We start from the raw sequence: 16,175 nt of genomic DNA, 5'->3' as shown, positions 1-16,175 counted from the left end.
CCACTCCATAGTTCCAAAAAACTGTGACATGAGAAACAGGAATCCCTCATCGATGTGAGAATCCTGAAATTGTATTAATTTAACTTTTTGGCAATTATGTATTCATCTTATTTGCATGTTTTTTTTGTTTGTTTGTTTGTTTTGTTTTATTGGAGAAGGTCTTCAGTACTTCTAGTCCACACTCTTATCACCCCACACATATCTGTCACACCCATATCACCTGCAACCAAGCCTTGCCTGCACTACTTGAATGTTCTGCTACCTTCCACCTCAGAGAAATTAGAAATTCCTTCCTGATCCCCCATCGATTATACAATACACTATTTTAGCCTCTCTGTAAGACTCAATACTGATAAAAATCCAAATGGGCTTTTAACACATCTCAAAATGTGGCTGGGTAAGTCAGGAACCTCCCCAGGCTCCTGTCAGCAGATGGTGCTTTGATGCCATCAGGTCACAAGAACAACCCTTCTGGGCTTCTGACACAACATAATTCTGGCCTACAAAGATGGGGAATGCAAGGCTTCAATCTACAGAGAATTCTTAGTGAACTAAACAGAAGATGATTAATGTTACAATGAACTTGAAACGTAGTAGCTCTATGTGGATTATACTTTCCGTGTATTTTTATAAAAAAACATGTCCGTAATACATATTAGCCTTGTTCTAATTCTATTCTACAGGACTCCATCAGAGTAAGAGATTTTGATTTGTGTATTTACCAGAGGGAGCTAGTGACACAAATGATCTGTCCTCCAGCTAGCTTAACCCATAATTTGAAAAATCTCCAGTTCCTCCTTACCCGGTAAATCATCTTCATCTTCACTGAAAACATTTGGATTAAAGACAGGCAGGTTAATGTAGTCCATTGAAATCTTTCGCACTTCTGGGAGATATATTGTCATCTGCCTGGGCTGAAGATGCAGCAAACTGGTTTTATATATTACTGGAGACAAAGTATAACAAGAAATAAAAAAAAAAAGAAATCTGTCACACAAAGACCATCTAAAGCTAAGAGAGAGAATTAATTCAAAGCAGATAGAAGAGTTATGACTATTTTTATATGATTTATTTTTGAACAACTGCATGTATGGGCCACTCATAACCAAATCACCATGTAATATTATTTTTGCATAAACAGTATAAAAAGGGTTGTTTCTTTCAGCTATTTCTCCTTAAACAGAAGCAGTCTCTCTTTAGTTAAATAAGCTGTGGAAATAATAAATTATTTCATCCTGTATTTGCATCTATATTTAGGAAAGAAAAATATTTCTTCCATTCTGCTTTTGGAACTCTTGACCACAGGATTCTACAGACTTATATGAACTCGGGGAAAATGGGAAATGTCTCAGAAAGGAAATCTGCTGAGGGTTACCACAGAATGATAGAACCATAGAACAGCTCAGGTTGGAAGGGACCCTGAAGACCACCTAGTCCCAAGCCCCTGCTATAGGCTGGGATGTCACCCACTAGATCAAGTTGCCCAGGTCCCTGTCCAACCTGGTCCTGAACACCTCCAGGGATGGGGCATCCACAACCTCTCTGGGCAACCTGTGCCAGTGCCTCACCACCCTTTGAGTGAAGAATTTCCTCCTGTTAAGGTCTGGACTTTACTATCAATTAATCTGTTCATTGCAGCTAAGACTTTTAATGTCTTCATCTTGTTATCGTATTTATAGATTTGAATCTCTTTTAGCTACAGTAAAATTTGTAAAATATAATTCCTACTGTCCACAGAAAATAGCTTTGTTAAAGAAGATTTGTTAAAGAAGATTTCTGATCACCTGAAACGAGTCTGACAGCATAAATTTGTTATTTGTTAGAAACATTGCTATGCAAAAAATCAAAAGAATTTACTTTTACCTGCACCAAGGTTCGTTGGTAGGAAAGCAGCCAAACCCACAATTTTAAATTTGGTTCCCCAGATGTTAGATGTGACCTGAGCAAGGTAGTTGTGCTGCAAAAAAAACCAACAAACAAAACGTCTTTTTCACCTGATAAAATCTGCATGAAGTTCTAATAAAAACCTGCAGAGCAGTAAAGCTATTGCAAGTGATAATACAACTGCAGCTTCTTTTATTTTATTGGAATAGCCTAAAGTGTCTTTGTAGCAACTATTATACCCAGTCATTAAGAAGCCTCATTTTGATATCTGAAAACCATCAGAAATTATGTCAACAATCATATAGGCTACTTAAAGCTGTTGAAGTGCAGAAGAACATGATAGCTGCTTAGTGAGAATAAGACTGTTTTCAGATGCTTGCTTCTCCCACACAATAAAGGTCCAGCTATTTTGTATTTCAGAAAGAAATGCTGCCTGCCCTTTGGTTCTATGCTTAAAAATCACTTTACAGCACAATAAATAAGACAGAAATGAATTCATAATGAGCTTCCAAAGCAGTTTCCCAAACCACTGCTTCTGTGGTAATCAAATTACAGCTACAAAAGATTAATAAATTTGAAAGTCCAAGAGTTATGCCATCAGCATCAAGAACGGGATTTACGCCTTTGCTCTCCTGTGCTATTCAAAGGACTTTTGGTTTTATCTACCACTGCTATGCAACTGACCAAGAACGTTTTAGTATGAAGGAAAAAGTGAAATGACAGAATGGAAAAAAAGCAACTGAAACAATAGAAAATAAAATGAAAAGAATTCAGATTGGTATTAATGAAATGAGTAACCCAGACAGTTTTACAGGCTGCTAAGTTTCATTTACCCACAGAACGTGAACAACACAAAGAACACAAAATGCCAATTTCTTGCCTTCCTTCCAATTAAGGCTGTTCCAAGCAATTATGAAACAGAGAACATTTGGCCCTGTAGAGCAATCATTTCCCTGTCTCTGCAGAATCCTAGTAAAGCAGAGAACTACGGTGGCATTAGGACAGCTCTGCAAAAACTGAGTAAGAAACGCTTTCACATATACTTTCAAACAGCCAACAACATCAACTAGAATAAAATCTCTCACATGGATTCACATGGCAGAAGTAATTGGGGAAAGACTTATCAAACAATGCTTGATACTCCATTGGTACTTTAGACCATCAACATTGACTTAGAAAATAGGATTCTACAAGTGTTCCATCTAGTAGCTGCAATTAAATGAAACTATTCTACTGGTGATCACTGGATCTCTATCACAGCTTGCTGCCTCTGGAAAGCACTGCATTTGGGCTCAGGTCTGGTAACAATGCACACAATACCTGAGTAATGTCTTCTAAAGGAAACTCTCTTCGGGTTAGGCTTGGTGAACCAATAGAAGGTTTCCTTATCGGTAACCTTGGTGATCTTGATATCTCCTGCGCAGCTCGTGACATCTTTGGAGATTTGCGAGCTTCTATATTGATTCTGCATATAAAGCAATAATTAGAATCATCAACTGGCATGTAAAAAAAATCCAAGTCTTGGAATATAAAGATGGTAATGAAGATAACTGGTATGGTGTTCTCTAGGTGATGAATGAAGACTGCATAGTCTACAGGATGGAGAGTTATGGTTCAAATTTTGAAGATATAAAAAGCCCAACACATTTGCAGTAACTCAGATCAGATGCCTTCAGATTCATTTAACGAAGCTTACAGCAGTTTTACCAGACGCAATATATCCTCCACTAATCCATAAAGAGGTGTAAAAGGCTGAATTATTTCAGCTCTGCAGACTTTGAGCAAAGCCTCAAGAAATGGCAACATGATGCTTGAGCTGGCAGATCTCTGCAATAGCACAGCAAACCAAGGCTCCACAAACTTCATCAGTGCTCTCACTCTAAGCCAAAAGTTACTCCTAGCCCATGTTATACAAAGGGAGCCATGAATAAGGGGATCATGCAACCGAAAAAGATCACTGGTGGCAAAAATAAAGAACAGAAGTTATATTTGAAAAATCTGCTCTTAGAAAACCAAGACAACAAGATTCTTCCTTTCCCTGAACTATTTCTGTTTTAGGTGCAGGAATTGGTGGCTCTTCTGTCAAGGACTACTGAAATAAAATTCAGGTATTTTACACATTACAGTCACATATAAAGGGATGCATTTCCTTTGCCTCAGTCTAGGACAGTCTCATACTATAAAGTCTTTGGAAAAGCTGCAGCTAGAAGGCGTCAGTGCCACAATCCCGCAACACGAAGCTGGCAGACAGACATCAGTGCCTATGAGAACCATCATGGTTATCAGTGAGGCTGTGCAGGTGGGGGATTCTATCTACACACATAATAAATATGAAGAGCTGGCAGGAAAGCAACCAGACCAAAAAATAGCTTAGAAATTTGTTTTGCATATTGTTACAGAGCCTTGTCAACCCAATGTTTAGGAGGAAGTTTGCTGAGTCTTCCTTGCAAGGTTGCCATATCAGCAGTGCCACCTAGGCCAGGATCAGTTGTGTGGATTTTTGAACTTGAAAATATCCCTAAGGGGGATTCTAAGCACAGAGTGCATAAAAAAAAAGGACTATCTAAAGGAGGAAATATTCCATGGGGGCAAGAGTTCACATACAGCAAAGGCAGTGGTTGGAGAGTTCATAAAGCTTTTCCTTGAGATTGCTGGGGAAGAGTGGTGCCTATTGTTTCCCATTATTTTCTGCCCCACAGCTTTCCCCAAAGACCACCTCAACACCAGTCTCTGAAATCACTGCAGAACTGCACACTGCAGAGGACCCCACTGCTCCTCAAAGGAGTTTGCTTTTAACATTCTGAGGTGTTAAGACACTTTTTAAAGAAATGAAAAAAAAAGAAAAAGAAAACGAAAAGGAAGAAAACTTGGCAAAAAAAAAAAAAAGATGATGAAATATCCAAGCAATGATTACCTGGGGAGTTTGGGTGATTTGCTAGCTCGACTGATTTTGGGAGACTTTTTTGCTGCCCAGTCATCACTCAGTTCGATATCACTGGAGTCAGAGCAGTTGCAGCTGTCAATCACAGTGGAAATCAAGCTGTTTCCATAGATTTCATCTATCAAGACAGGCCCCAGAAAATATAAGTGCTGCTTCAGAAAACTGGTATCAATTACAACTATCAGTCATCAGAAGCATAAATCTGATCCACAGGCAGCAGACAAGATAAAACTATACAGACATAATTAACTGTTCTTCACCTTGCCTTGTATAAAGTCCAAGTTTCCAATGGTCTGAACTCAAGTGCACATGATTCAGAGGGGTGAATCGCATTCAAATGACTTCAAAATTAAGACTAAAGAATATTTTCTGCTAATTAGCAATCTATTCTTCTCTATTCAAAATACAAGAAGTTCTCTTTTGTAAAACAGAAGACTATATGCTATAATTTGAGAAGCTTGAGCTTGAACTTTTTCCCATCAAAAAAAAAAAATCAGATGCTAACTTCCATATTGCATATATAGATTTTTTTTTTAACTCCTGAGATTTTAATATCTAAAGTCTGTCTTTCTAAATAATTTTTTATACAGAGCTACAATTCACTTTTACCTGCTTTTCCATCTGTTTTAGGATCCATGATGACAAACTCCGGCCGCAACTTGCTGATACGACGTCCTTTGAGGATGGGCACCAGTCCCCCAAGATATTCCAAGTACAGAGTATAACATGGACCACCAACCTCTGGGTCATCTTCTGTCCGCTTCATCGTGCAGTGAAGCCGTTCATTGCCAGCTGTTGGGTAGCTGACAAAATCTCTCATATTGTTTGGGTCTGGGATAGGAGGCTTAATTAAATGAAGGAAGGAAAGAGAAAGTTTTCTATAGGTTATTGCTTTTTTTTTGGTCTGTGGCTACTTAATCCTGACATGACTAACTGAATTTGAATCCACTTCTAACTTGGCAGCTCCAGATTAGTACAGATTACGGCGTGAGTTATGCAAGACCCACATGCAAGACAGAGGTGCTGTATACTATTTAGTTAGGTTAAAAGCAGCTCAAAACTACAAAACTAAAACTAATTTCATCAAAGAGGAAGGTAGGACTTCTTGTTGGAGAACTGCATTAGACAACAAACTTGTATCAAAGTCCCAGCTCTATTGCAAACTTCTGTTTTAACTTGGGTAATGTGTTCAAGTCAAAGTCAGAGTATCTTGCCTCCTGCTGTCCCCTCATGTGAACTTAGCCACTCATGTTCCCATTCCTAGTTAGTACTGGTGCATGCTATGCCACTATGCTATGATGCTGTCAGCTCTGGAAAAAAAAACTTGTACCTCTTCCATCATCCCATTCATTTCCATGCACACAACCCATATTTGATGAGGGCCTTTTTGCATTCTGTGTTGAGAAATGTGAGCCCAAAGCTCAAGGTGGGTTACTTTGCCCTGCTTGCCGGTAGGCTGTATTAATCCATGAAGAGCTCAGTCCTAAAGCAACTAGACTGCTTTTGTCCAAGACAATACAGCCTCTACGACACAAATACTAGTAATGTGTGCTCCTTTAACACTATTCTACTTAATGCTCTGTATCGCTGGAGATCAAGGAGTCATGGTTACAGTAAGGTATTTATTCTTCTTTGACAAGTGGAATGTTTCACAGTTGCATAAATTGCCCTGATTAGCAGTGCACAAATGGAACTGTGTTGAATCATTGTATTATAGGCATAATTTGGTCTCATTTAAGCTTGGCCAACTCCACAGATTTCAAATTGGTTATTCTAGATCTATATTGTTTTAACAAGGACCTGAAACTCAAATAAAATGCTGTAATACGTACACAAAAATACATAACACAAAAATACATATCTGAATGTAGGCCATTTACTAGCTAATGCTCTGGTTTACAGGCTGTGATAAAGAGTTTTGAAATCCTGAGATGTGCCTGAGGGCAAAAATACGAAAAAATGGGGTTGAGCAGATGGCTCTGCAAACAGCTCTGCTAATGTACAGGAAAAGGCATAATATCTGCTTCATTTTCCCATAGCACTGCTGGAGCAGTAAGGTTAGCAGAACTCATTGTCAGTAGAGATATTTGGGCAGCCACAGGTCTTAAGGACTCATGTAACATGCAGGGAGGCAACAGTTTTGCGACTGTGAATCTCTCCTAAACTGTGACACGATACTATCATTGGCATGAGCTTCTTTGGTAGTCTGCACGAGTCAACAGCATATTGTACCCTTGGGAAAGGCCATCCACAAGGTTTAGCACAGATCTGGGTGTGAGCCCTCTTTTCAGATTTTAGTAGGCACCACACTGATCACTGATCCATGATGTCATTGAAGAGGAGAGGAATTACCCTTAATCAAGCTTTTTTATCATAATTATGTGGAGCCAGGATTTTATCCTTTGTCACTTAGGAGCAGCATGGGGGAAGAAAATCAAGCAACCCATTCCTCTTCCACACATACACATGCTTCTTTCCTTTCACCTTGATTGTTGGTATGAAGGCAGTGGTGAGGTACGAGCAGAGCCGAGGGGGCAGGGTCAGCTTGCTGATATCCTTGTCATCCCGCAGACAGCTAGCGATGGTCTGCTGGCACAGGAGCTGCAGACTGGAGACCCTGTGCTCTACTCTGACAACGTATAACGCCGGTCCAGAAGCCATCAGCAGGCGTGAATCCCTGTGACCCCAGCAGATCGAGATGATGGGACGCTGCATGAAGAGGAAAGGAAGAGGGCATAACTTGAAAATATCATTTACTTGCACCCGAACAATTGTGCAGCAAGTGTTCATACAAGTTCAGAACCGAACATGTTCCCTTTCATCTTCCAGAAACTTAAACATGCACATTATTGTCCACATAAGTGAGAAAAAACATGAACATCTGAAATTATTGATAACAGTGGTTGATACTTATACCGTGCTTTTTACTCACAGGACTTAAAGTGCTTCACACAAGGAATTGTCTATCAATTTCATCACGCAGATGGGGAAAACGAGGCACTATGGGGACATGTGACTTAAAAGTCACGCAGTGTTAAAAAGCAGGATCCTTTTGAGGCCCCATCCAGATTGTTTTTTCAGTCATCTCATCAATCTTCATCCACTGGTAATGGCTCATAGTTTACAAATTGAATTCAAACTGCGTGCCCAGAGACAATCAGTAGACTAGTGAACAAAATCCAAATGGTTTGCTTGTGTTGCACTGAGTCTTCTGCCACTAAATGTCTTTTCTGAACCATTCCCAGAGGAAGTGAATTGTAAAAGACCACCATGGGCAAAATGAAGAATGGCCTTTTTGTGTCCTGCTTGTCCACACTGAAAAATGTCAAAGTCCATGGCATTAAGCACAGAAATAGAGGTGACTGGGACAAAGTGTCAGAACTCAGAGCCATATACCAAAAATCAGCTCAACCCCCAACTTTGCACATCATTCTCTGCTGAAGGAATACAAAGAGTTTACATGATAATAGTGAGTTGTGTGCAAATTTAGAACCACTAAACAGGATTTCATTGCAGGTCTCAAGTAACAGCCTCACTAAAAACTGAACAGACTGGATAATCTAATGAACACCAGCTCTTAAGAGATATGGGAACCTGTTTTCAGCAGGGGGGTTGGGCTCGATGATCCCAGAGGTCCCTTCCAACCCTTACAATTGTGTGATTCTGTGTGATTGCGTAACATGAGCAAACTTGTGCTTCGGGGTGCAAGACGATCCTCATGAGTAGAGCTGTCCCACAAACATCTCTGAGCTCTTTCCCAGACAGCTACTTGTGCTCATAAGAAGTTTTCTAAACTATCATGCTAAAAACCATCTTCTTCACGCACAGCACTGGTGTGTTGTGACCTCTTATAGCACTACCACTATTATTTTTGCCCTTCAAGAGGGTTAGCTGCAGCCACATGTCATCTCCTGCCTTCTGTGTTGCAAAACTCTTTACTTGCATATATACACATATCCTATGGAGTCTCAATCCCACAGCTACTCTCTCTCTCTCTCTTTCTATATATATATATAGTATAATATATATATAGTGAGAGGAAGAAACACTCACTCCATGAAGAATACTGTCCAGAGGGCTGTAACCGGTGAACTGCAAAAGGTTTACTCCTTCCTGTGAAGGGCTCCCTTCTTTTCACAACCCTTGACATCCAGAAATTTAAGTGAATATATTCTTTAGCTAATTATGAACTGTATTTACTGAAAGGTCAGGGTCTCTTTGGAATATCATAATGCGGCAAACAAGAATTAACTACGTAGAAGATAAAAGTCAAGGCACCATCAATAGTAACCTTTATCTACTCCTCTCCAGTAATATGGTACCCAGATACACGGTTTGGATTAGCCAAAAATTTACTAATTTAGTTTGGAGTTAGAAGTTACTAATCTAGTTAGAAGTTACTAATCTAGTTTACAAATTTAAATTGCTTAAAGATGAGAAATAAGCACAAGACTTTTTTTTTTTTTTCCTGTGAATGCTATAAACCAAAATGCAGTTGCACAGAATGACATTGATGCCTATCATCAAGATTAAGGACTGGATGACAACTTTTTCAGAAAAAAATATCTTCCCTGCTACGTCATCTTACCCTAGATTTAAATTTCAAAGTAAATATTGGTTTTAAAGTGGGAGGAATAAAGAGCTTCAGAGACAACGCTACAAACGGTTCTATGGGGGCAGAAACCTTCAGGCTGACTGATATGCAAATGGAAAGCAACAACATGTGAACATTGTGATTTTCACAGTAATTGCCAAAGGCATTTTGTAGTGGAGAACTTCAAAAGAATTGAGAAATCCTTCATGTACCATCAATAATTATTACATAGCTTGTCATAACCATTATTTGTGGGACAGAGCCTCGGATTTGATGAGTGATCACATAAAATGTCCCTACCGATGGGTATTTTCATTATTTGAGAGCGTGCTCAACCCTCCTACTGCTTGGCAGTAATGAGACAGTTCATGTTGCTTGCAAAACAAATATGATTGGAAAGGCACTGACAAAAGTTAGGTACCTGCCACTTATAGTGTACAACAGCCTGAGGAAGGCACTAGGAGACAGGCCCTGATTTCCTCAAGGACTGACTTCCAGCACGGGCAGAACTATCTGCCTGTTAGTTAGTGCTATCTGATAGTTAGGAACTATCTGATGGTTACTGTGGGAACCAAACCACATCCCTCTGGTCACACTGGATCAAGCAAAGCTTACCTATAAATGAGGTGAGGGAACAAACAAATGTGTGACTTAGCACAAAAACGTTTATTGCTTACTTAGAGTTTAATGCCAGAAGAGATTATGAAGTCTAATATCCCAGCTATCACGAACCAATACACCATACCAACAGGCCTACCATGAAGTCTAGCATTTCAGCTACTATAACATAATATAATACACCAAGATAGCCCTCTTCTCATCCAGTTATCTGAAGCAAATGAAATCACGTCTCTCAGGTTAATGCAGCATGCAGGGAAGAGCGGAGATGCAGACATTATCAGTGCAAAAACCTGTGCAATCTTAAACATACTCCCAAGGAAAATTTTTTTTCAGTATCTTTGAAATGCTGCGTGGGACCTTTGGCAATAAAGCACTGTGGAGCTGAGGAACAGTTAGAAAGCCAGAAGCCAAAAGACATTGTCTCACTGTATGATTTCATCTCAATTTCCCAATAGGCAACCATAACTCACCCATCTTCTGACTTTTGAACACATGACTGCATTATTTAGGCATTTTTTATGTATGTGCATGCATTTTTATGTGAACAATATGTGCATGAGTGGGTGCATGTTTAAATAAACACACGCACAGAGAATCATAGAATGGCCTGGACTGGAAGGGACCTTACAGATCATGTAGTTTCAACCCCCATGCCATGGGCAGGGACATTTCCACCAGACCAGGATGCCCAAAGCCCCATCCAGCCTGGCCTTGAGCACCTCCAGGGATGGGGCATCCACAGCTTCTCTGGGCAGCCTGTGCTAGTGCCTCACCACCCTATGAGTGAAGAATTTCCTCCTAATATCTAATCTAAATCTCCTCTCTTTTAGTTTAAAACTGCTCCCCCTTCTCCTATAATTAACTGTCCATGTAAAAAATCCCTCCACATCTTTTTTTATAAACCCCATTTAAGTACTGAAAGGCCACAGTGAGGTCTTCTTGGAGCCTTCTCTTCTTCAGGCTGAACATCCCCAGCTCTCTCAGCCTTTCTGCACAGGAGAGCTGCTCCAGCACTCTGATTGTCTTTGTAGCCCTCCTCTGGGTCTGCTCCAACAGCCCAACATCTTTCTGGTGCTGGGGGCCCCAGACCTGGATGCAGCACACCAGCACCAGGGCAGAGTAGAGGGGGACAATCCCTTCCCTCCACCTGCTGCCCACCCCTCTGTTGATGCAGCCCAGGATATGGTTGCCCTTCTGGGCTGCAAGCACACACTGCTGGCTCATGCCGAGCTTTCTGTCCACCAGAACCCCCAAGTCCTTCTCAGCAGGGCTGCTCTCAGTGAGTTCTTCTCCCAGTCTGTCCTCATGTTTGGGATTGCCCCGACCCAAGTGCAGCACCTTGCACTTGGACTTGCTGAACCTCATTAGGTTTATGTATGCCCACTTATTTAGCTTGCCCAGGCCCCTTTGGATGGTATCCATTCCTTCTGGTGTCATCTGCAAACCTGCTGAGGGTGCACCCAATCCCACTGTATGTGTGATAGATAAAAATATTAAACAGATAAAGATATAATACCTACAAGGGAAGAACTGTTTGTAAATCATGACATTTCTACTCTCCCATTTACATATTTAGTCTGCCCACATTCCTCACCTTTTAACCTTTATATACTCAGTCTCATCAAGTGGTGCTTGTAAAATACTGCTTTGCCTTTGTGTACTGATTCCCCAGGCAGGCCTTGCCTTCTTTTTCTATGGCATGGTCAGTGCCCCAGTATTCCTCAAGACTAATATCCAGCAGCACTTCATTTTCAGGGAAGATCTAGGACTTATGATGAGGTTCAGAGAAAATTAGCTCATGATTAAAGGCCTGGGGAAATAAAAGATCACCCAAATGCCAGATCTGACCTGACCTTTAAATGTACTGCTCCAATAATATTTCTCAATAACTAGGCTTCCCACTCTTTCCCTTGAAGGACATGGATATGAATCAATTACTACTGCAAATCAGTTATTAGCTGGCTTCAGCTAATAACTCCAAACTATGCAGAAGAAAAGCAATCTATCTGCCATGTCTGAAGCAAAAGTATTGTTCCTTATAAAGCATGCATTTATTTCCATTATTTCCAGTGGGTTTAAAAGTCAGATACGTCTACTCAATGCCATTCATCTGTCTCTCTTACAGGAGGAAACACAATTTATCTACTTGCCATCACTTGTATACAGTTCAGTCAAAGACAACACTGTTCAAGCTATTCCTTGCTTCATTCCTTCAGCTCAGAAATCCTGAGCTATGTGGCTCGTCTGATGCTTGCACTGGTTCCTTGACTACTAGAACTGGAAGTCCCACTGGTAATGAGATAAACAAAAACAGTATTCCAAGGCAGAAAGTCCAGCAGAGACTGGGATGTTTCTCAGGAGAAATGGTATCTACTGAATGGTACATACACGTAAAAACCCTAATGGACACTGTCTGCTTTCTCTCACTGTACCTTGCTGTTGTGGAGATGCATGCTTTGCCTTTCTCCCTGCTTTTTTTCAGAGATACCAGAAGGTGCAATGGCTACAGTGCCCACCTGGATCTTCTGAATTTTGTGTGCACATCTCTGCACTGCTGTAGAGTTCAAGGATAATTGTTGGAAAGTAATTTAATATTTTCGTTCTTCTGTTACCCTTATTTACAGTGGGAATAATATTAACTAGCAAGAGAACTGATGGTGATAAAAGCAATAAAGACTATGACATGCTCAGAAATTACACTGCTGTGGCCTTACATGATTTTTCATGCAGAAAACTCAGCAAACTCTTATTTGATTTGCAGGTGTTTCTTGTATCCTGTTTCTACAGTGAGTTTTGGTGGTGTTGTTTAGATTTCAATGTAACTGTGAGATTCCATCCTAGCAGAATGAAGCTGTTCCTAACCAAGTATAGAAAGGCTGTATTTTGCAGTCCTGATCATGACCCATTCGTGTAGCAGTCAGAAATACTCTTATGGCCTATACAGAAAACATGAAGGTCTTTATTGATATCCCAAAGAATTGTTATGCTGGTTAGTTCTAAGCTGATGCTTTTGTTTTTCATCCTGAAACTCTTTTATTTCTGTAAATAAACTCTTTGAAACTTTGGTGTCATCCAACGACAACTAAATAGGATTAACTTCAGGCAATAGAAAATGAAAGACAATGTTAATTCAGAAGCAACAACCCTGAACACTGTATGTGAAATAGATGAAGACAAAGTAAGCAAGGTCAGCTCAGCTGGGTAACATAAAAGGCAGCCTCTTCTCTCAAAGTCCTTTTGATCTGAATTTAACCTAAAATTGCACCTTCCTTCTCAGGCCTTAGTAAAATGGATTTTACACAATTATCAGGTTTCTGCAGAAGCACACTGTCTTAAATCTAACTGTTCAGATGCCAGGACATTTCCAGCACAGGAGCAGTCCATGAAATGTCATGAGGGCTCCTGCTGACTGCAGCATGGTTAGAGCAAGTGGGTCTTCTCGAAGACTACCCAGACCTTCTCCCATAAAGATTTAGCCTTTGGTACAAAACTCTGGATTAGGGTTTAAAAGTACTACACTGAGAAAAATGTGACAACAGTTTTTCTGCATCATATCTTTTTGCCTGTACAACTGCTGATTCTGGAACTTGCTGAGCTCACCTCATTCTTATCTTTCTTCTTCTTTGCACTTTAGGTCTAATCTGTTCATACAGCAGTTACACAGCAGTATAAAATCATAAGCTAATGTAAATTTACTCTAGGATTATAAATGCATAGATGAGATCAGTATCAGGGTTTCTAAATCCACCATCTTCTTCCCCTGGTCCTCTTTGGGACACGCAAGAAAGAAAAATCATAAAAAAACAGAGAAGGAAGCTGAAATATAAGCAAAAAATGTGAATCATCAAACAGAATAACTTCACATGTTTGGTGAAGTCAGTAGATAGCTGATTTTTAAGTGGTCCTGCAGGAGACTCCTGAGTTTGAAGTCCAAATAGGAAGACATGAAGTAGTTGTATCCACTGAGAAGTGAATTTTGTGACAGCGGGTATGGTTCATTGATATAATAAATAACCCTGTTTGCACATCAGATGAGAAATTCTCAAGTGACAGAACTCGATTGTGGCATTTCCAGGAAACAATTTTAGCAAGACTGACACAGTGTTGAATGAGGCCTATTACTATTATTCCCATCCCTGATTATTGCCAGGAAAAAGTTATGAGGATTTAACAAATAGCATAAACATTCTTCAAAAAAAAAAAAAAAAGGAAAAAAAAAAATTACAACCAGCAGGGCAGCCTGCAGTTTTAATAACAGTTTTAAATGCTGGGAAAGAAGGACCATGAAAAAAACTGTCAGATAAAACAACTGGGCACATTTTTAGTTCATCAGGTTGATGTTTCTACACACAGGGGTGAGAACAGTAAGTACTAAGATTTACAGAAATTGATAGTATATTTTGAATAGTTATCCGCTGATCAACAACCTTTAAGATATGCTCATTGAATAAGATAAATAATCAGTATTGACTCTTGGGAGTCACAACATGGACCTGTTTTTGATATAATTGCTTCTGGTAATATAAAAGTCTGGTGTGACTTTCTGAAGGGACTTCAGGAATTTTTTCATCATTCTTTCACAGTTCAAAGCAGTTTGACTCCGTGTAGCAGAAGTTCTTCATTTGCCCAGATTTTAGCAGTGCTTTTTCAGTTCATTGCACTATATTCTGCAAATACATTTTTTTCAGAATGTCAGGGCTGAAGCCCCAATGCAGAGAACAAGAGACAGTTACAATATGCTAGCTCTATCATTCTGTTTATGAATATTATTTTTCATTGTTCATTTGGATACTTCTAAACAAGTGCAATTTCCCTTCCTAGGGTTTTATAGTCAGCAAACTGGGTTTATGAACCGTAAAATCCTACACTGAAGGTGCTTAAGAGAGTTCATCAAATGATATGGAGGATGTCAAAAACATATTAAAGCTGGAAGAGAAGGTGGCATATAAAACACCTTTAAGGGAACCATGACAACAGTCATCGTCGGGATCAGTAAACTGCAGTACCCTAATCTATTCCACATTGGGGTTTGCAGTGACTTTATGCTACGTAACATTCCAGCCAAGTTGCATATAAATCACACATCAGCTTTAGATTGACTTTTGCTATAAACAATTCAATAACATTTCTTGTTTCCTGCAACACCCTACCAAGATATACAGGATAGGAAAACAGCAGAAACAGAGATAGCTGAGTATATTTTACTGATAAAAATTTCAGACATCTGCTTTATCAAAGGACTGGGACAGAGTACCACATAGTTTTGCACCAGTAATCCCCTATGTTCTACGTTTGTTGTTGCTTTACTTTCTTTGACCTTTATATTCAGAACAATGCTCATTTGGAATAAATGTGCTTTTCCAGTCACACATTTGCTTGCTTCAGAAGAAACAGTTCAAATAGAAGAGTCTGAGATGTGGAAATTCTTTTCTTCCATTTGTTTTCAATAACCAGTGATGAGTTTTATGAAATCCCATTACGAGGCTGACTGCCATATTATAGAAAACTAATGAATTTACTTTGATGAATTTGTCATCAGACATATCACTGGGACCACTGACTCACTGTCATCTTTGCGTATACATCTTTGGAACAGAGGTACAGAATAAGGGCAGTTATTAGCAATATTTTTGCAACAGCAGTCTTTATCTGGTTCTGTTAGTAGACTGAACACTTTGCAATGTTTTAGCATATCTATTATTTAGGTGGTAATATTGTTAGACCAGCATTCAAATACATAGTAGCATAAAGTCCACACGAGCAGATACAGGTGTCTTTCTGAAAGACCCCCTCACTTCCTCCGGCAGCTCAGTAAATACGAATTTAAGTGCACTAAATAAAGAGAATAAACATTGACTAACAACATGAGAGGAATGGCTTTAATTTTGGGCAGGTTTATGCACACAGTTTTAAAATTAACATAAATATGTGAGTTTGATTGTTATTTTTAGCCTGTTTTCCTAAGGAAATGAGAGTCCGTGATTGTGATATTAATTGGTGGTTTCCATCTCCCTATCTTTCACTTCCATCCTTGTTTAGTAACCTCTGAAGCTGTAGGCTGTCATCAGAAGTCGAGAAAGAGAGGGAAATCTCCATGATAATAAAATACTGCTAAAATTTCAGTGAAAATTGTCA

General features: G+C 39.6%; 1 protein-coding gene across 6 annotated transcripts in view; it reads right to left on the bottom strand.

Moving 5' to 3' along the window:
- TULP4 (TUB like protein 4) overlaps positions 1-16,175 on the bottom strand; it is a 154,233-nt gene that overhangs the window by 15,016 nt on the left and 123,042 nt on the right. For all 6 annotated transcript variants that reach the window (XR_014691952.1, XM_084515782.1, XM_084515786.1 and 3 more), the window contains 6 exons: positions 7,310-7,534; positions 5,435-5,669; positions 4,799-4,943; positions 3,205-3,349; positions 1,864-1,957; positions 803-946 (listed from right to left, as the gene is read on the bottom strand). Coding sequence is in view for 5 of the 6 variants with exons in the window: in XM_084515782.1 (XP_084371908.1) it covers positions 803-946; positions 1,864-1,957; positions 3,205-3,349; positions 4,799-4,943; positions 5,435-5,669; positions 7,310-7,534 (988 nt within the window). In the remaining variant the exon portion in view is untranslated. The remainder of the gene's footprint in view (positions 1-802; positions 947-1,863; positions 1,958-3,204; positions 3,350-4,798; positions 4,944-5,434; positions 5,670-7,309; positions 7,535-16,175) is intronic.

Source organism: Aythya ferina, assembly GCF_964211825.1.
Source record: "Aythya ferina genome assembly, chromosome: 3".
Taxonomy (NCBI): domain Eukaryota; kingdom Metazoa; phylum Chordata; class Aves; order Anseriformes; family Anatidae; genus Aythya; species Aythya ferina.
Note: the sequence above shows the minus strand (reverse complement) of the source record. Positions and strands in the feature narration are given on the sequence as shown.